Source organism: Hermetia illucens, chromosome 6 (genome assembly GCF_905115235.1).
Source record: "Hermetia illucens chromosome 6, iHerIll2.2.curated.20191125, whole genome shotgun sequence".
Lineage (NCBI taxonomy): Eukaryota > Metazoa > Arthropoda > Insecta > Diptera > Stratiomyidae > Hermetia > Hermetia illucens.
This window is the reverse complement of record NC_051854.1, coordinates 89,548,396-89,570,672: the sequence shown is the minus strand read 5'-3', so window position 1 is coordinate 89,570,672 and position 22,277 is coordinate 89,548,396. Positions and strand designations below refer to the sequence as shown.

Here is a 22,277-nt window from a genome sequence, read left to right as displayed (position 1 = left end):
GTCAATTATTAAGATTTTAGAATTTATTTATGTAGATTATCCTAGTCTATTTGTACAGACATCGCAAATTTACAATGAAATGTTATTAGATTCTTCAATTGCAATAAAGATTACAATAATGTACATATGTATTCCTCTACTTGCAGAAGAAAATAGAAAATATAAAATTCATTTGGATTCAACTTCAACTTTCACACTTTCTAAAATATACCATTTCCCCAGTTACCCATGAATTCTGTCCATTTCTGCTTATCCATACTTTCGATACGGGAACACACTTCACTCCTTTGTAAATCACGGCAGGTACACGATATTGATATCCTTGTCACCACCATTTGGGATTCAAAGCGTGGCAAGTCTGGCTCCATATTTGGTAAACGAGAATGGAGACATTGCTTCAGGTATTGTTTCTGCAGTGACTCCAGTTCTTCCTTGGGTAGTCCTGAAAAATAAAGACAGCAATGTATACGAGGAAGGGTACTACGTTTCCTCTTCAGTAAAACTTACTTCCATAACCATTCATTTTCTCGTCCAAGCAATGAACATCTTCTGGGAGAAGTAGTGGTGGATAGACCTCTGACTCTCGAACATTTAAAACAAACACAAAATCTATAGAACTATTAGCAGATTTGTCAAGAGATTCTGTCAGTACCCCCGTTGATGAGATGGAAGGTAGAAAGTTTTGCTTCTCGTCACTTTCGCGAGTTTGTCGCGAAACGTAATCGTGGGTTCGAGCTTCTTTGGCAGCGTCTTCTTCCTCTTTCTCTAGCTCAAGATCCCACAAGTTGTACGGTTCTTCATTGGTGTTGGAATGGGGTCGTACCTTGTCCTTTGTTTGATTGGAAAGCACTTCTTCGATTTCAACGCTTTCACTGCGGACGTCTCTATTTATCGGATATTTACTGCGGAAGTGTATAGGTCGTTGCTGATCATCATTGTACATGGGCTCGTATTCTTCTGCGTTACCTTCAGATTCGTAATCGTCCTTCTAGAAAGAAGGAAATAAGTTTACAAAGCTAGCTTCAGAAAGGGTCCAAGTAACCCGAATATAGCTCTGTGGGAGCCAACTTTATCGCTCACCGAGGCTTATAGGTGGCTCTCCAGGAACCAAGTCTCTCGTCTACCAATAACGTTAATGCGTGGTGATTGCCATACCCTGTTCGAGGTGACCCTACTATTAACAAAACGCTTCGGATCTAGACTGCAGTCGGAGGTAACTGACTGCATTCAAACGGAGTCTCACTGATACTCAATTTCCCAGAATATAGTAATATGCTATTGTTAACTTTATTTGGGCAAATATCGGTATGGCGGATACTTTGAGGCCTGGATGCCATACAGAGTCAGCTTCATGATTTTTTTCTAAAATTTTTAGGTTGGGTTTTTTTTTGAGAAAGGCCACTTCAAATAACTGATCACTTGCCAGGCCCCACTGGGGCCCCATTACAAATAATGTTAGAGTGCCATAGCGACCTTTCATTTATCTCACTTGCCTATATTCGCTGAAAAATTTTACAGCCCCTAAAACTCAATGTGGAGTGATATTGCTTACTGTAGGCATGGGGGTCCCATTTCCAACCTTCACACCAAATCTCGTGCAAACCGGTGCACCCGTTTCTGAGAAAAGCGTATGTGAAAGACAAACAAAGAGACAGATAATGTATCGATTTTAATAAGGTTTTGTTTTACGTAATACCTTAAAAAAGAAGAACAAGTATAAACGACGCGGATCCAATGCCGCGTCCAAACATCTCCGCAATACTGAGAACCAGTTGACTACACTCAAGAAGAAGTTGAATTGAGGCAGTGGAGCCAAGCTTAACATTGGCCTATTCTGAAGACAGCAACCAACGCGGAAATAGCCCTCAATGGCGCAAGCACTGAATGGTATTACCACTTTCTAAATGAAGGCATTTAAGAAGAGGAGAATAGTGGAGATCAGTCCTTAGGAGAGAAATACTCCAAGACGCCTAAATTCAAACCCAAGAGAGAGAAAAATAATTGCTTGATCAAGGGCGCAGATAAGAGCCAGTAGACCCGCTATTAGCTAAGTTAGTGCGGTGAAGAAGGTTCGATTGGCCATATTACTAAAATCATTTCCAGAGGAAATTCTAACTTGTGGAAGCAGGAAATCCAATCCAAGACCTTATCGTCAGACTGATATGCAAGGGATGGAATGCATAACTTGTATTCACTGGAATACGCTTTCGACCAGGTCGTATATTGGTAGATTGCGGAGGACACTTTGGAATGGCTGAGGACCACAGTCCCTAAATTGCCAGCCAGGAAGGAAACAGAACTGTCGATATTGCTGGGGATGATATACCAGATCATCACACGCAGTTGTGGAGAGTATTTAGTAACAAGGTGGAGGGCAGAAGCAAACTCTTCATGATCGGGGGAGATGACCGAAGAAACTTTGAAGGATACATTGGGGAGAAAGCCTACCGACATTCTTGAAAGAATTGCGGAGGTCATAGAGACCGAAAGGGCAAGATTAACAAGAGAAGAGGACCTGCTGCCTACTGAGGAATAAAAGTTGGAAGACCTACACCTGCATCTTCTAGGGCTGAAGGCGAACAGCGAGGCACAGGGAAGTGCCATGTCGGAGGTTAGAGAAATCGTCTTTAGGAACCGGGAGAAGAACTCGGGAGGCAGTCTTGGCTTTGGGCTACTTCTAGGAAACACCACTCGAATCCCACCGGAATTAGATATTAGACTTATGAAGTTTTGGGAGAGGAAGGCACTATCCATATCTCCCCGACTGTGATGCTAACGCACATAATAAGCAGCAACACCAATCGAAGAATACCTCTTTGACATAGCCTTACTGAATAATTTTATGAATGAGCTGGTGGATAATTAGAGGGTGTCAGATGAACCGACATTGAGGGCAACTCTAAAATCAAAAGAATAGTAAGAAATCCAAGGAGAACCGACTGGAGTTCGTATATAAAACATCTGAGGAATAACATGGCTCCTCTACAGATAAGCGGTGATGTCAGGAGCGAACTGCATATGGAGGCAGTGAGGAAGACCTCACATGATCATTATTGACGCATATGAGGCCAGGTGTAGAAGAGGAATCTAGCCAAAATCAGAACAGAGATACGAAAATCCGAAAACTCTTCAACTGGTTGAAAGAACCCGGGAACTGGCAAAGGTAAAAATGCACTGACGACGTAAAGTAATGTGACCAGTGAAGCAAAGTGGCAGAGGCAACTCATTAGAAGCTGCCTCACCCCTGACCTGGGAGCAATGTGACCGAAGTAGTCCAAGTGTGTTGTTTGCTCGTTTATATTATTTTGCAAACATGCTATGTGGGTGAATTATATTCAATTTAAAACCCACGTGCACATGGATGAAACCGTAGTTGTCTGATTTTTTTTGAACATTAGGTGTTAGCCCAAAGAGGCCAGAAAAGTGATGAAATCTCTTCTAATTGGTCCGGTTGGTCATAAAGGGGATAGTGCACAGGCTTCATCCATTCCAAACAAACGGTCGGCTTAAACCAAAATTCGTATGCTGTTTTCAAGTTGAATATAATTCGCACCAATAGCGTTTTTGCAAATTAATATCAGCGAGCAAACAGTTCGAAAGGAAGAATTCATGGACCAGAAAAATGGTAGAAAGTCCTTCTACAATTGGTCCTGTGCGTCACGGACGTGGTGCTAAGGGCTCTCTCCATTCTAAACAAAAATCATCTTTGGATTTTTCCTAAAGGTGGTAAGGGGCAGGATAGCGTTGGGATATATACCAAGGGCGAGGAGGAGGTAAGAAAAGGGATCTTTCTTTCAAAAGCAGGCAAAAAGGATCCTCTTCACCGTAAATCCTTTTAGACCAATTTGCCTGACATCATTTGTACTGAAAACAGTGGAGAAGATCTCATTCTAACGCGTAATCCCTTCTATCTAAGGGGGTCGGGAACACCTTGGGTGGATGCGCAGGATTTAAGAGAGCAGGTAAGTAGAGGTGGCAACAGGTACTAATTCTATTGTCATGACACTACTCAAGGTTGTCCACAGGATGAGATACTATTACCGCCAGTGTGGGGTATAATAGTTAATGAACTCTTAGGAGAGCTAATAAATACTGGAATACAGGCCCAGGGTTATTTGTAAGGGTGAATATGATGTGATGAAATCAAAACTGGGTTAAGAATTACTAGTACCTGGTGCAGGAGGGCGGGGTTGTACATCAATCCAACAAAGGTCCACATAGTACTATTCATTAGGAAGCGCAGGCTCGATCACCTGTGAGCCATTAGACTAAACGGCATTGGAAAACGGAAGTCAAATAATTGTGATGGAAAAAAATGGGGATGCGTCCTGAAAATACTATGTTGGAGGTGTGTACACTCAATAGTAAGGCTAATTATAACCTATTGGCAGATAGAACCGAACTCAGCACAACTGCCAAGTAGTTTCACAAAGTCCAAAGACTGATTTGCGTGTATATCACTGGAGTAATAAGAACGTGCCCAATGGCATCAGTGGAAGTCCTTTTGGGATTAATTTTCCATCATTTTCAAATATAGATGTACACAAGGAAGGCAATCAAAGAATATTAGGGGGTATTAGCGACGCGGAGAGGAAACTAAATAGAAGGACGGATTGGCATCCTTTCTAGGCGGTAACCTGAATTATTGATACCAAGGGATAGCATGACAATGAACTTCCACTTCGACAAGAAATTAAAAACACAATGGAGCAACGGGGCCCACTGGCAAAAGGTGGCTGCGATCTACGGGACAACTTCCAGAGAAATTATATGGGGCACAACATTACTATTCTAACCGACTATCGAGACACATAGGTTCAACCAGACTTAATACGTTCGGCTCGGACAATAGGGTCTCTATATCCTAAGATTCATATTCGTCAGAAGATAACGAGCGGATGAGCTTAACAGAAAAGGATGAGGAGCGCTGCTGTACGAACCAGAATCCTTTTGTGAAACTGGCTATGATACTCAGGAATGAAGTGGAATGTCTGAAGGAACTATGCTGGGCGAACTTACTATAGAATGAAACAGTCCAGGATGCTTATGGGCGTTTACGAACCCAAGGGCTCGAAGGATTGTTTAAACCTGGTCTTTGCTAAGAGCATTATCTGCAGATTCCGCAAGGAGAGAAACAGTAGAAGCATCATATGTAGGAACAATGTCAGCAATCCTGAATATCATTCAGGTGCTGTAGGGCTGGAATGAGTAAGACCTAGGGCTTTCATCACAACAGATCCATAATAAAGTCCACGTTGAGGTACACATGCTTCGTCGTGAAGCCGAGGCTACATAGATATTGTTTTTGGATTACTAAATATTACTGTAGCAATAAGAACTACCCTTTCTGTGGCATTCGAAGCTATCCTGAATAAGCCCTCCCTTCATTTGAAGCAAGAAGACTATATACAGGAGATTCAACTCCTATACAGTCTTTGAAATTTGATGGAGATGGAAGAGTCTTGCACACCTCCGACCGCGACGGGAATCCCGCCAGCAAAGTTCTGTGCATAATACTTGGGATCAGTGCCATGTATTGGTGTTCGCCCACCTGGTTGTGAACACATGGCAGCAAGTTGCTGCAACCATAAGAAGCTTGGTGGAAGCAAACACCCGCAACATTCCCGGCAGTAGAGCCATGTTTGCTCTCCTAGGAAGTGAGGAGGAAATAAGTAAATGCATTTAAGATCAATCTTTCAGATGCATCCGTTTCCTTTTGAGACAAGATGAAGAAACACAAACAAGAAAACCATCTAGGCGACATCGGGACACCAATACCGCTTACCTACCTCGTCACTATCCGAAATGTGCACAATTGCGATTCCGTGCCCCTTCTTGTATAGTATTCTTAATATTCTTGTATAGTATTCTTAATTGTAAGGTGAACGGAAAGCACCTTGATACCATTTTTTTGTAGTAGGGTAGGTAGGAAGGGAGGTGAAATGCATTTATGCTGTCCGCCGGAATCCTGTCTCAGACAGCCTACTCGGCTCTACGTGTCTTCGCTCTGCAGCATGGCTTCAATTATGGTGTCCGGGGATGCAAGACACCCTTCCATTGAAAGGTGATTGCGATGGCGCTCCTACCTTGTGCAGAAGTGAAAGGTACGGCAGGCATCATATCCTCGCAATAAATGCAGTCGGGCAACCGTGATTTCCCGATTGTGTGCAGGTAATACCCGAGTCCGCTGAGCAACTGGGTTAGGTAATAGTCAACCTCACTGTGCTTTCGATTGAATCACGGCCGCATGTCTTTTATAAGGTACGTGGCCCATATATCTCTCAATTTTGTTTCCCAAGATCGCTGCCACGCGTAGAGAGTACAGGCGCTTTCTTCACAAGCGACAGCTTCTTTATTTCCCTCGCCTTTTCTAAGGTATATAAGCTTCCGCTAGGCAGTGGATGTGGGATACCAGTCGACTCAGCTGTGAATGAGTACCTGAGTTATATCAGCGTAATAATCTCGGTCGTGGGCAATGAGAATTGCCTCCTACAATGAAATGTTCTAACACATTTCAAGGCTCTGATCCAATATGGATTGTTGCGCCAACGATTATTATTATTGTCACCATTACAGCTGGTTTTGATAGGCGGACACAACTCACAGAGCTCCTCGTCTTAGTACTTGCGCTAGGCATTTACGATACATTTCCTTACTGAGGGAGTCAGTATATATTTTGGAACCGTTAAAGAGGACGGACTGAACCGCGCTCATCAGCAATGACGCCTGTTGGATAATGGACTTTCGACGTTGGACATCATCTGGCAAATAGCAAACATTCTAGCCTCAGCCTTGTCTGCGGTGTTGAGAATTTGTTTGAAGAAGTTCATCTTCGTGTCTATCATGATTCCAAGGTATTTCACCGCCGGCTTAGACAAGACCATGGTTTCACCAACCTGAATAGGGAGGACTGTAGGAACCGTATCTAAGGTCAGCACAATGACTTCGGTTTTCTCCAGATCTATCCAACTGCTTACTCGCCGCATCATCATTCCCAGTTGGTGCTGAACTTGCTTAGCAGTGTGTGGTGAAACCAGTGCCACAACGTCATTTATGAATCTGACTAGATGCCAATCGTCAGGCATCTCAAGTTGTAGAAGTTTTGTATCACGCGTCCCAAAGGTCCGGACCGAGGATAGATCCCTGAGCTGTCCCCGATGTCACCTTCATTCGCCACTGTTCTTCCGGGTCTCGTAGAGTAGGGCACGGTCCTTTAAACAGTTCTTCAACATCTACTATAGGTAGCATGGAGTATGAAAACGGTTCTCTAGTACCTCAAGCATGTAGCACCATCCCGCAGAAACTAAGGCGCTCGCTGACAATAGCGACTGTGTCCCCTACCTAGTTTTATCGCTTGAACCACCTCCTCATTGGTATCAATTGTTGATCGCGCTTCCAGCGGAAAAGAAACGCACCCGTTGTCAAACATGCGTTGAATGCACCCAGTAGCAAGTCCGGCTTGTATTTACATGCGAGTTTCAACACTTTGCTAGGAATAGCATCCGGTTCTAATGTGCTTTTTTCCTTTTTGGACAGGTTCGCCTCCTATAGTTCCTTTGCAGTGAAGACTGGTCATTCCTCAGTACTACTCTTCTCTCGATAGCGTCAGTTCAGATGGGGTGGACAGGAAAAAGGGCCTGGACGATTTCTTCCTTCTTCGCAGCTTCCAAAGAACACGATGACCGATTGGCACTGAGTTTTTTCGAAACCAGCTTATACCCGAACCGCCATGGTTTTCTGTTTACGTCGTTGATTAGCTCATGCCAGCAGCGTGCTTTCTGCCTGTTGAATTCGTGGCGAAGTTCCTTTTTCCCATTTTTATACTCTGCGGTTCTAAGTGTCATTTCGATTTGGCCTCTTCGTAGGCTTATACTGTGCAAGACAATGCTCTTGCCAGTCTTTATGTATTCCTCGGAGACTTGGGTTCTTAGCAAGAAGAATTACGAACTCTTGGCCGCGTTCGAGAGAAGAATCCTTCGAAGAGTTTTTGGCCCCCTACATGAGCATGGACGATTGCGAAGCTTACATAACGACGACGGTTTTGGATAAAATAGATTACGGTGGGCGGGTCACTTAATCCGTATGGATGAGGATGATCCAGCCCGGAAAGTCTATATGGGCAATATCTATAGTAGAAAAAGAAGACAAGGCAGACCCTGCCTAAGATGGAGCAATGGCGTAGGTCAGAACGCCAGACAGCTTTTAAGGATATCGAATTGGTGGACCCCAGCGCAAAACCGAGATGTCTGCAACGTCAATTTTCCTGATGCCCTACTCTATAGGAGTTTGCCGGACAGCAGAACATTTGGAATAGCCGTTTGTCACTTCGAAGGAAACACAGTGATAATAACTAGTCGTAAAATCTTCCAGTACCTTCTATTTTTGGACCGCTGACACTAAGGAGCCCGTAACAAAAGTTACGCCAGGGATAGTGCCCTTGCAACCGGGACATCGGACCTTGATAACATTGGCGCGTAGAAAAGCGACGATTCGTACGATCATGAATTTATCTGAAAATCCCTAAACAAACATCAAGTGGTCCTGATTCAAGCTGATCACCTGATTTCCAGATTTGCCACATGGAGAGTCAAGCGACGTAATTAACATTGAATAGCAACTCTATAGACGACCTGGTATCTGCTGGCTTCCTCAGATCTTAGACGAAGATACTCCGGAAAAGAATCTCCACATTCTCTGCCTCGAAGGCGTTCTCGGATTCTCAAAAGCATGCGCGGTGAGAGCAAGGTACAATTAGTTGCATTCCAGGTGAATAACTACTTTATATAGTGATGACTTGAGGTCATATATGTATGTATATAGTAAAGTGATCGAAAAATATTTTAACTCACAAATTCTTTTCCTGGTTGATTCGCATAGGGTCGATAAAACACCGGATCATAGACCGATTCCACCTCCTGTTGTACAGAGTTCATCAAATTATTATCAAGGATAGGCCTTGGATATTTCGTACGAATCTTTGGTACTTCGATCCGTTTTTTATCTGTAGAATGTACGGTCGTTTGTTCCTGCGATTGAGTTTCAACTGGGGGCGGTTGATCCTTTGTCATTAATTTCTTTAAAATTTTTGGATGTTTAATCGGAGATTTTGAATTTTTCTGCGTTTGGGCAGTTTCTGTGCGGTTTAGTCGAAGATTAAGGTCATCTGTGAAAGTTTTAGTTTAGTGGATTGAAGTACAAATGCATGGAGGCAATTAACACATCGTTCAATAAGTCCTGGGACTAGCGTAGAAATGGCGCTAATAATGCCATTTATATACCAAGGTTCAGAAGTTCCAACCTTCAGATAAGATGTGTCAAAATTTGATGTAATTCGAAACATAACCAAGAAAGCTATATGGTGAAACTGACGCTACCTTTGCAATCGTGAAAAAATGGACCAAAACGAATTTCGTGTGTTGATAAAACATTGTTTTCTAATGGGGAAAAAACACTGTTCAAGCTCAGCAATGGCTTGAAAAACGCTATCCGGACTCTACTCCGCCGAAAACAACCATTTGTCGGTGGTTTTCGACGTGAAACGCGGTCGTGTTGATACAAATGATGCAGAACGTTCGGGTCGGCCAAATGAGGGAGTAACTCCCGAAAACACCAAGCAAGTATTGAAAATCGTGATGGAACATATCAACTGGTAGTGCATTTACTATTTTGCACCAAAAATTGGCTATGAAAAAGGTTTTTTCCAAATGGCTGCCGCGTTTGCTCACAATGGAACAAAAGCAACAACGTATCAATGATTCGGAGAGCTGTTTGGCACTATTTACTCGCAATAAACAGGATTTTTTGCGTCGATACGTGACAGTGTACGAAGCATGGATTCACCATTTCACTCCGGAGTCAAGTCGGCGGTCAGCTGAATGGCGTACGACCGGTAAAAGCCGCCCGGAGCGTCCAAAAACACAACAGTCGGCCGGCAAAGTGATGGCGTCCGTATTCTGGGATGCGAATGGTATAATATTCATTGACTACTTCGAAAAAGGAAAAACCATCAATAGCAACTACTACATGGTGTTATTGGATCGTTTGAAGGCCGAAATAGCGAAAAAACGCCAACACATGAAGAAGAAGAAAGTCATCTTTCATCAAGACAACGAACCGTGCCACAAGTCAATCAAAACGATGACCAAATTCAACGAATTAGGCTTCCAACTGCTTCCTCATCCTCCGTACTCGCCGGATCTGGCCCCCAGCGACTGCTGGCTCTTTGCGGATCTCAAGGGAAAAAGATTTGGCTCAAATGAGGAGGTGATCGCTGCTACTGAGGCTCAAATCGTTCTACAAACATGGCATTGAAAAGTTAGAGAAGCGTTGGAATGATTGTATAACCCTTGAAGGAGATTATGTTGATGAATAATAAAGAATTTTGCCGATAAAATGTTGTTTTCATAGTTAGCCCCGGGACTTATTGAACGATGTGTTATATGCCTAATAAAATATCTACCTGAACTGAATATGACAGCACCAGGTGGCTCAATATGCCTAGTGATTGCGTAAAGTTTCAGCACGGTTGATGTGTTGTAGCGCAAGAGACATGTATCCGCTCTTGATTGCAAAATTATGTCACTGTCTGGAAATCGGGAAAAAAGCCTTGAACATTTTTCAAACTAACACGTTTATTATCGATAACCTACCTGGTATGAAAATGTAAGCATCTTTCGCATCATACTTTCCGCGACACTGAACCTGCCAGTGTAGGAAGATATCTCCTCCAAAAGTCTGCGAAACTGATATTCCACCTAACAGTCCATTGGGGCCCCCAGAATCGGTCATCATAGCGTCTAACAATGGCAATCCTGATGCACCACTCAATATCGTTGTTTCCGAATAATAGTAGACTGGAAAACCAGATCCTGTATTGTACTTCACCATAAAGTCGGTTATATTGTCACTATCGAAATGTCCTGGAACTATCGAGCTGATACTCTCTGATGTCGGGAACATATACGACCATAGTATTGATCCGTTTTTTCCATCAAATGCATACACAGTTGTATTAAATGCAGAGACAACAATGTCAGCAACATTGTCCCCATTTATATCGGATAACACTGCAGGAACCATAAATCCTGTCGACTCCGTTTGATAGATAGGGAAGAATTCCTTGTAGCTGAAGTAATTCATGACCGAGTGTAGGCGAATTTTATAAAGGCCACCTGGAGTGTTCTGCCCTCCAGTGACAATTAAAAGCTGCTCCGTTCCGTCCAGGTCATTCAGGACTTGTATAGGAACGAAAACCTCCTGACGGAATGGTGTCGGAATGCTGCGAATGACTTTCCCTGTTTTCCCTGATATCAGCTTTATATGCCCTGCTCGTGATGTCTCTCTTTCCTCTACATGCACAGCCAAAATGTCAGGAACTTGATCCGAGTCAAGGTCACGTATTGCACTTATAGTGTACAAGTCGGTTAAAATTGGAGAGTTGGTTTCAACCTCGAGCTCCTTGAATTCCCAAATTACTGACCCAGTCTTACCGCTGATAGCAGATATGAGCTGTGAATGAAGAATGGAGACAAATTTCAAATTTAGACTTTCAATAAGTAGATTGACCATACCCCACCACCGCCTGCAACGAAACAGTCGATAATTTCGTCAGAATCAAGGTCTACATTGCAATATAACGAGAACACATTCGCTACGGTCCATCTTTGCCAAAGAGTCCTTCCTGTGGCACCATCCAGAGCTAAAACTCCACCCTCGCAAGGAACTTCAGTCTCCAGTCGATGGGATACGCATTTAAGGTAATTTTCCCGCGGAATCGAATCATCTGAAATATAGTAGGACATATTCAGGCTCCTAGAGATAATGAGATTTCAAACTATACTTACCGATACCGTACCCGAACACGATGTCATCGATTTTATCCCCATTCAGATCAGCTTTCCTCACAGGGCTTTCACTATTCAGTCTCACAAATGGAGTGCTCCATACTCGTTGCACGCTTATTTGAGAACACGGTACCTGTTCTGGTTTTAGAATATCGAATTTAGCTAATTGTGCGTTCAAAGGAACATCTCGGCGAAGCCACACTTTGATTTTTTGCAAAGGAATCGGAAACATCGTTAGAAGAAGGGCGGCCAGAAGGATAAGGGCTACTAAAATTACAACTGCAGCTAGGCCATAGCAGAATGGCTCACAGCATTTCCAACATCGCCGATGCTTTTTCATTATAGGTATTGGGTTAGGCGTTTTACTGTTTTTCCTTCGAGGTGCCATTAGTGGCCGTTTTAGTCCTTTTTCCTCATTGTTCTGGAAATATTAAAATGGTTTGGGTTGATTTGATTATTAATAAACTGGTTGGGTACGATTTTCAAGAGCTTTTTTTCGACAGGAACTACGGAGTTTATAAACAACTGGTTTCCGGGGTTTACCCAAAGAAGTGACTAAAATTAGAGTAAATTTGAGGACTGGAAATGAAGGAGTTTTTCGTTCTTCGATTTTTGCCAATAAACTTATATTGGATATGAACGCCTTGCCCCATTTTGGATGCCGTGAGAATCCTGTTTTGAAATGAGAAATGGTAGTGACACTCAAAAAAGCTCTTCTGTCTATCGAAAAGTTTTCTACTGTCACCCTTCTGTGGGGAAGGATACCCAGAACATGAAACTACTATGGAAGACGTGAGGAGGTTTCAGTGCAGGGGCCCGGAACTCTAGTATCGGCGGCTTTGGGAGTGAGCAAGCGGGCTCCCGGTCGTCGATATCCCTCGACCGCAGTCTCTCGGCGGTGGACAACTTGGTCACCGTGACATCTAATGTTATAAGTGTTCTAGATTTGGAAAAGGAGGTATTCAAGCGAAGTACCACCCTACCGAGAACACCACTAACAAAATTGAAGAAAGATAAGTTGAAAGCAGTTCGCTGGACGACAAAAACGGCAACAACACCGACCGCACATATTCAAGAGGAGCAGGTAGATCCACTTTAAGATGTCCGCCAATGCCAAACATCAAAAAAGATAAAATGAACCTCAAATGCGAAGAATTATTTATGAGTAGTAATCCGGTTAAGACTCGTGGAGAGCAGAACCCTGATCCAAAGGGTACCCTTTACACAGCTTGCACCAAGCCATAAGAAATATGGTGAGAGCTATTAGAGTGCTCTACAGCAAATCGCAGCAGGAAGAACGAAATTCTAAGGACAAGTCGAAATCTGCTGCCCCAACGGTGTCACAGGCAAGCCAAGTGACACCTAATCGGATTGCAATCAACCTGCCACCAAACAAGAGAGTGCGGGTAAATCAGCAGGCGCCTAAGAGGAAAAATGCCAAACAAATAGTTCCTAAAAACGGAAAGTGCACCGAAGAGAGAAAGCAGATCCCCTAAGTGCAACTCGGGTACTGGAATCGGCAAAATCCAAGGGGAATGAAAATGGTAGATGGATCAAGGTAATTAATAAAAAGGCGAAGAAGATAGCAAAAGTGCGAATTCACCCAGAGGCAATTGTAATCTTCAACAAGGGAAATTTTTCCTACGCGGAGATACTGAAAAGGTCAAATCTGACCCCGATCTATCAGATCTCGGTGGAAATGGCAGCAAGATTCGAAGTATCCAGAAGGGTGACCTCATGTTTGAGCTGAAAAAAATCCAGTTTGGGAAAAACTGATGACTTCCGAACTCAAGTTAAGAACTCACTTGCGGAGAATATCACAGTACCTACACAAAAATACAAGGTCTATATATAGTGCAAGGATCTCGATGAAGTGACATCCAAGGGAGAAATTTGTATTATGTATTATGTATTAATGGAACAATTTAAGTTGGAGGAACTTGTCGAGGAGTCCCTTGTGAGTTTGCGGAAAGCTTATAGCAATACTCAAACGCCACATTGCAATTACCAATGGACGCAGCGCAGAAGTTATTGGCGGCAGGGAAAGTTCGGATCGGATGGGTTGTTTGCTCTCTGAGAAAGCAGATTTCTCTAAAGAGACACTTCAAGTGCCTCGCGTTTGGCTATTTCACGAAGACATGCGCCAGCGGCATTGATCAGTCCGATCGATGCAGAAGGTGTGGGGAGAAAGGCCATATTGCCAAAGAGTGCAATAGGGAACCATGCATTACCGGCATAGTGCCAGAAGTGCTAAATGCTCGGAATTTAGGAAGGAGCGGATTTCAACGAAAAAATGAGGTTTATTCAAAAAAACCTCAATTATTTCAGGGTCGTTCATCATTTACTCGAGCAGATCACCTACGAATTCGAGGTGGAAATTGCCATCATTTGCGAACCCTATAAAAACCGTGACGGTGGCCTACGGGTTACAGATTCGACTGGTGGAGCGGCGAAATGGGCATGCGATCGACAAGTCATATAATGTACTGAGAGTTAGACAGTCAGCGGCTTTATGTGGGCGAAAATAAACGGGGTATATGTGTACAGTTGTTACGTCCCACCAAGTCTGACACTATCCGAATTCGAGGAAATACTTGACAGTCTCGTTCTCGACGCAAGGGTTCTTAGCCCAAGGGTGATTGCTGGTGATTTCAATGCTTGGGCCCATGAGTGGAGTAGCATAGAGACAAATGCAAGAGGCCGCGGTCTATGAGACGCTTTTGCACAGTTGGATATAATTCTGGTCAGAGAAGGTTATGTAAACGCCTTTGAGAAAGGGGGGTCTGCCTCAATCGTAAGCCCAACTTTTGTCAGCCCTGCATTGACACGTGGTATGTCCTAATGCGTCAACAAGGACTACACCCACAGCGATTACCAGGCAATCTTCTTTGGGCTAAGTGTGGAGTCACCGGCCAGAAGACTATCATCCCCGACACCGAGAAAGATTTCAGATAAAAGCTCTGGATGAGCAGATCTTCATAAAGGCGTGACTAGACCAACCAAATGAAGCAGACGCATCTACGGAAAGAGCTTTCCATATGGCTCAATGCATCGAAAAAACGTGTGACGCATCCATGCGCAGGAGGTGCTTATTCCCCAGTAGAAGACCAAACTACTGGTGGAATACTGAACTGGCCAGCCTTCGATCAGTCTGTCACCGAACGAGAAGAGGCTCAGAGGGCGGTAGGCAGAAACGACCAAAGCCAAAAAGAGTACGCCTATAAGGAAACCCGCAAAGCCCTCAAGCTCGCCATCCAACGGAGCAAGATGGAATGCTTTAAAGAGCTCTGTTCGGAACCGAGCGTAAACCCGTGGGGGAGCGCCTATAGAATCGTGATTTGGCGATTCAGAGGCTGTGCATCTCCACCGATCACGTACCCTTCACTCTTGTTAAAATTTATCCAGGGGTTATTCCCCCAGCAAGAGGAGGGCACTGACAGCTTCCAGCGACCTCTGAATGTGACGACAATACCGCCAGTCACCAGTGATGAGCTGTTGGAGATCTGCGGTAGAGTAGGAGATGTTCGCTGAGTTGTTCGAAGCGTGCATGTCCGGGGGGATATTTTCTGTATTATGGAAGCGATAGAAATTAGTACTACTGCCTAAGGCTGGTAAACCTCCACGTGAGCCAACCTTCTACAGACCTATTTGCCTTTTGGACACTGTGAGGAAAATGCTAGAGCGAGTAATCTACAAAAGATTATTCCCGGGGAGGCCTCTCAGATCGGCACAATGGGTTCCGTAAAGATACATCAACCATTGATGCCATCAAAATGGTTACCGGCTTGGCCGGAGATGCAATCCACGGAAAGGGTAGTACTAGCAAATATTGTGTGGTGGTGACCCTAGATGCGAGAAATGCGTTCAATTCGGCCAATTGGCGTTTATGTATCGGAAAGAGACTGTTTCGTTACCAATCATCAGGCATTGATTCGTTGTCCTATACCTTGAGCATAAGTTGATGAACCGCATGTCGCAATAGGTCTCCTCCAACCAGTGCGGCTGGCGAATTGACGGTTGACAGGACCTCCAAACCGCCGATATTCTAGTTGTTGAGCAGTTCATCAAAGTACTCAACACATTGCTCCAATATGCCCTACGCTCGGAAATCAGATTTCCCTCTTTGGGAGGAAGGATGAGCATCGAGGTGTGTAAAACTTTATCCTACTGTGGCGGGGCATTGGAGGCGCTAACCTGGGCGTCATTATGGATTCGCCCCCACAGCTGCATCTAATGCCCGCAGAAAACAATTGACGCCCTGACAGCGACAGGGGGAGACAAAAGATCACCTGTCGAGTTTGTTTACCTGAAGTGTTGGGAAAGAAAATTGAGAACAATTTCCCGTGCGACGCGAGTCGAGTGTAAAATGTAAAAGGAGTAGTTGTAATATTAGAAACAGTTGTTGCCGTATTTCATTTTGTGTTAAATTAAAAAGTTAAAAAATAAAAAATCACTGCATGTCCAAGCGTTGTGTTTCGATGTAAAAGAGTGGGTTTTATTTAGAAAGTGATAAACCAAAGATTCACAAAGTTTCCTAAGTGACTTGTTGGAAAAACTTTATTATTTCATTACACACCTTTTAAACTGACATTGAAATTGTTAATGGTAGCTTGACAAGATTGGTTATTCTTGATACCCTAACTATATGTTCTACAATGGAGAGGTGGACGATAGAGATCACAACTGTTTAACTTATGGAAAGTGCATGGAATCTGTTAGAAGGCACGTGGTAATCCTCCCCGGACAAAACTATCTGAGAGATGATAGTGGTGCTAAAAGGGGAGTCATGTTGTGCATTAAGTTCGGGTTTTTAGGCTGCCCGAGCAACCCAATCTATTTTCCTGAAAAACGACCTTTTACCCCTGCCGTTGCTAGAAGGAATTCTCTGACGTGAAGGCTCCTTAAGGGGAGAGTGATCGGGAGTTCCAGGCCTAGGTATGCTCTTAAAGCGTTCCGGATTAGTTCTCTGCTGACTCCCGTCGTATGTAGTTGGTATTCGGACCATGGTAGAAGTTTAAAAAATATTTTAGTGACTTCCAATCAGATTTATTCCCAATTTATTAATTATTCCGTTTTATATGCCTTACCCTTAGTCAGAAGAAGATAAGGTCGATGCCAGCTTACATATGTGACGTTCTGCATTAACTAACTTTTTGTAATAAATTCCGATGACCATGACAAAGAATCGATGGCTCAAGGGCATCCAGGAAGATATTTAAGGGAATCAATGACATTGAACCAGTGGAGAAGCAAATAAAATACGAGAATCCAATCGACGCCGGCGTTAATTATTACCAGGAATGAGGGACTGGCATACTTGATCAAAGCATTTAGCCGATTGGGTATAGCGCATCCGATCGGCTAAGGTTCAAAAACGATTCCAAGGATGCAAGAAAATGAAAATTCGGATCAATATGCCATGAAATGATCAAATGTATGCGAGATAAGAAATTTTATCTATGACGCACGCAATGTTTCTGTGGAATGGTGACCGACTGTGGTACCTGTTGCGATAGCCTTTTTGAAAAAAGGTTACTAGGACAATTACCTTTCCCGATTTTCCATCCCGAATGAATACATCATCTTCAATATCATCACTGCACTCCTCGTCTATACTGTCCCTGATTGCTATCCGATCGGATGGTACATATGGTCTCATTTTCAACATGTCTCTCATCTATATCCACCAGCTTTTCCACGCACTTAGCTTTCTACCCATATAAAATCGCCCTTGATGCAGCCGACTACTCCAGCAGAAGGATCAAACATAAACGGGAATTATTCGTAATAGCACACTTGTTTGATTTATATACAACACACAACAAAATTAAAAATATTTTCACCGATATGTCAACTTAGATGCACCTAACACTTTCGGTTTCTGGGAAAAGTGTGGAAAATCGATATTACTGAATGCCAATTCAACATGGTGGGCGAACATGCGCCTGAGGGACGAAAGCACATGCCAATCATATGGATATATTTACAAATCCCGGCATTTGTTTATAAATTGGTACTTTGTAAACTGCATTTGTTATGTATACCTTTGGATTGAACTATGTATAACCTTGCACTTTGCTAAAGAGGGGAAATGTTTATGGTCAGCAACGTGGTGTTTTGAAGAGAAAGGGTTGAAGAGAGGTTACAGGATAACTCTTGAATGTTTTTACAGGAGTTATTAGTTACAAAGGCTTTTCTACAGAAAAAAATGACATTTCTATTTGAGAACAATTCCGTTCCAGATTTTTCAACCATTAGACAATTTGATAAATTGGAAAGAGGCCTGACAAAACAACCATTTACTACCAAAAGTATAAAGCACATATACATTTTGTTGAAAATTAAACAGGGCGAGAAAAGCAAGATAAGGTTTTGGCTTATACGCGATACGAAATTGGCTAGATAATCTACGCTCGAAAAGGAAGTGAAGAGAACACATAAAGGGTGAGTACGCCTTTCATTATCAAGAAACTTTCACCATAGGGGAAAAATTCCTTATCAAGACTATTGTGTTCAAATGGGGTATTATGACGGTATTTGGAATATCAAGAAGAGACCGTGCCAACATTTGGCATATAGTAGTTTCGAGCGGAACAGTTTTTCTTAGCTGAAATAGGCTCAGTTATGGAACCGTCCGCACCGTCGGCATCTTTTAACGACCAGCATAAATCCTGGTCCTAAATAATAATAAATGAAAATGCATCTGCGCATCTTCTTTCCTCCGTATGATTCGTATGATGAAGGGCATTTCGAATTCACCCGAATGCCATTTGGATTAAAAAATTCGCCAGCAACTTTCCAAAGATTGATGAACACAATCTTACAGGAATACGTTAATTCAACATGTATTGTGTATATGGACGATATTTTAGTGTTCAGCACTTCACTGCAAGAACATGAAGTCGCTCTGCGCAAAGTACTATCTACTCTGCGTTCTGCTAATTTAAAGATTCAAATGTCCAAAACTCAATTTTTAAAAAAATCTACCGAATCTTTAGGGCATATTATTACTAAAGATGGTATCAAACCAAACCCTAAGAAAGTTGAAGCGGTTCGCAATTTTCCGATACCAAGGACCACGAAAGAAGTAAAGTCATTTCCAGGACTAACTGGTTTTTATCGAAAATTTGTAAAAGACTACGCATTAATAGCTACTAACTACATTCAGAATGAACCCATTTTAACACATCCTGATTTTAATAAAATGTTCACTGTGACAACAGATGCTTCAAATTTTGCATTAGGAGCCGTTTTATCACAAGGAGATAAAGCCATCTGCTATGCATCACGAACACTTAACGATACTGAGACGCGACTTGCAACTATCGAGAAAGAACTTTTAGTGATAGTTTGGGCCGTCAAATGTTTCCGACCTTATTTAACGGGTGTATCATGTATTTTGGCACTAACTTCAAAAGCATGTCATTCGAAAACAAACAATCGATTTGAAAAATCCTTTTAATCGTACTTTATTCTGTTCATGATTCGTCGAAAAATACATTTACAGTACACTTAATGGACCATGGTCCTCGATTTTTCGTAGTGTGGAGCGAATGTTCCGAATCAGGTTTTGACGGACCGATGGATCGATTTCCTTCAACTTTCTCTTGATTCGACCAATCAAATGTTGCTCGTTTCGAGCCTCCCAGCCACCGACGTAGACCATACGCTTGAGAACTGCCCAAAAATTTTCGATTGGACGTGCCTGAGGTACGTTTGGGGGATTGTCCTTTTTCGGCACAAATGGTATATTTTGCTCAGTCAGCCAATTCAATGTTTTTTTTGCATAATGACAGCTTGCAAGGTCCGGCCAAAACATTATTTCGTCATGACCACGATGTTTTTCGATGAATTGCTTCAATTTCGGCAAGCATTGGCCGATATAAATGTCAGCATTGATCGCTTCTGATTTGTTTGATCGAATCAAAGGCTCTGAAACACCCTTCGATGAAATGGCTGCCCACACCAACACCTTTGGTTCAAATTTTGATTTGCCGGCATATTTAACATCATCTGCTGTTGCTTCAATGTTGTCAGTATAAAAGCCGTCGTTGCCACTCAATTCATGATGCGAGAATGTGAAGTACGATTCATCATCCAAAATTATGGATTTTCCATTCGCAAAGTGTTTGTCACGAAGTGCACGGCAGCATTTTGGTATTTTTTCGAGTTGTTGTGTATATTTTGGTGCTCGTCGACGTTTACGATAAATTACGTTGTTTTTCTTCAAAATACGATGGACTGTATCTTTCGAAACACCAAATTTTCGTCCCAATTTGCGTGTTGTTTGACCAACCTTGTTTTTCGCACTTGATAGCAGACTTATGACTGTTCTGGCACCTAATTTGGATGGACCACCGCATTGCTTTTTGTTTTCGGGCTCTTTACCATCGCAACAATCCTTCAGAACACGGAAAATTGTTCTGCGAGAGATTGGCTTGTCTTTGAACATTTCAAGAATTTCACTAGAACTTAGTCCGCCAAACATGTTGGCGACAGATTTCCGTAAATCGAGCTTGTACGACATTTTGAATGGATCTAACTGCACAATTTGAGTTTGACAGTTCAGTAGGAGTACAGTTAAGTGTGACTAGTGCATTGGTTTACATTTGTGTGTTTGTTTATGCAATCAAATAAACGCCTGAAGTTAGTGCCAAAATACATGATACACCCGTTATATGGACGAAGATTCGTACTCGAAACAGATCATAAACCACTTACATTTCTACAAAGTATAAAGGAAGATACCCCTAAACTTTTCAGGTGGAAATTGAAATTGGCTGAGTACGATTATGAAATCAGATACATAAAAAAATCTAATTTCGTAGCTGATGCTCTATCAAGAATCCAAATAAATGCAATAGACGTTGAACATAAAAAATCAGATTCCATGGCTACACAACATACAGCTCGGGAAGATAATACAAATTTCATAAGCATTTCAGAAAAACCGTTAAACTGTTTTAAATTACAGATTATTATAAAAAATGGAAAACGTATCCATAGCAGTACCAAAACCTTGTTAAGTGGCAAAAGGATAGTATTTTACTACAAACGTTTCACTGCGAAAGAAGCTCAGCACATACTAGAAAACCACATTCCAGATGTAGGAAGAGTAGGACTTAAAGTTCCCAGTAAAATTATATTATCAACTTTTCAGAATGAATATAAGAAATGGAAACTAAATTATCCTCAACTCACTATTGAGAATTGTAATTATGTTTTGAAAGATTGTTCACACTCAGATATGTTAGAGATCATTGCTAAAGAACATCAAGATACAAACCATTTAGGGATTAACAAACTATACGATAAACTACGCAAAATGTATTTTTATCCCAAAATGAAACAAAGAATTTCCAATTATATTAATAAGTGCACTATCTGTGCGACTGCTAAATACGACAGACATCCTTCAAAGGAACCATTTAAGATGACTTTAACTCCATCAGATATTAGAGAAATCTATCACCTAGACATTTGGTTTCGGGACAATAAACACCCATATCTCACGTGTATAGATAAATTTAGTAAGTTTCTTACAGTACAACAGCTTGAAAACAAACAATGGGACACTATTATCAACGCGTTACAGTCAATATTTAAATACTTAGTTTTTGACAACGAGGGTGCTATCACTAGTATAAAAACTAAAGAATGATTAGAAAAACAAGGAATTTCTTATCATTTATCGTCCCCGTACCATAAAACAGGAAACTCCGACATAGAAGTAGCTCATAGAACACTTAACGAACAACTGCGTGTATTTTTGCAAAGCACGAAGATTCTGACTTAAAACTTTTGGATCCAATAGAGCAATGCTTGTATTCAGAGTGAAATTATGCGGTGTTTCCAACGATTAATTAATTGAAATAATAAAACTTGTTGTTTCTTTTTCGTTGGTGTGGGTATTTATTCTTGCAAATACCGATATTTCGGGAACCACTTGTTCCCTTCATCAGTGCAAACAAGTTTCCACACACCAACTTGTTTGCACTGATGAAGGGAACAAGTGGTTCCCGAAATATCGGTATTTGCAAGAATAAATACCCACACCAACGAAAAAGAAACAACAAGTTTTATTATTTCAATTAATGCTTGTATTACTATAATAATAATAAGCACTCTGCAACTAACGAAACACCTTTCAAAGTATTCTTTGGAAAAACTGAGCTAAGCAAAACTGAGATACTAAAAAACCTCCAAAACAAGAAGGAACAAGTCGGGAAACCGGAAGCTTGACGCTTCAGGTATAAAAAGTTTTGTGTTTCCCTATGTGAGGAGCATAGCGTAGTTCTCCATTGGCTTATAACATTGCTACCAGCCAATGAAGAACTGCGTAATGAAATGTTTCAAGCATTAACGCCACCTGGATGAAGTGACATTCCGCAACTGGTGTTTTTTGTGATCGACGTATCAGCGCACGTCCCAAAT

The 22,277-nt window shown here is 42.1% G+C and overlaps 1 protein-coding gene across 1 annotated transcript; it reads right to left on the bottom strand.

Moving 5' to 3' along the window:
• Positions 1 to 20: 20 nt before the first annotated feature.
• Positions 21 to 17,721, bottom strand: LOC119660333. The gene is made up of 8 exons (XM_038068816.1): positions 17,392 to 17,721; positions 11,844 to 12,264; positions 11,571 to 11,782; positions 10,650 to 11,508; positions 10,460 to 10,585; positions 8,850 to 9,163; positions 508 to 988; positions 21 to 442 (listed from the first exon to the last, which is right to left on the bottom strand). The coding sequence occupies exons 1-8, from the start codon at positions 17,518 to 17,520 to the stop codon at positions 201 to 203; spliced, it is 2,784 nt and encodes a 927-aa protein (XP_037924744.1). The 5' UTR covers positions 17,521 to 17,721; the 3' UTR covers positions 21 to 200.
• Between the last annotated feature and the right edge of the window lie 4,556 nt (positions 17,722 to 22,277).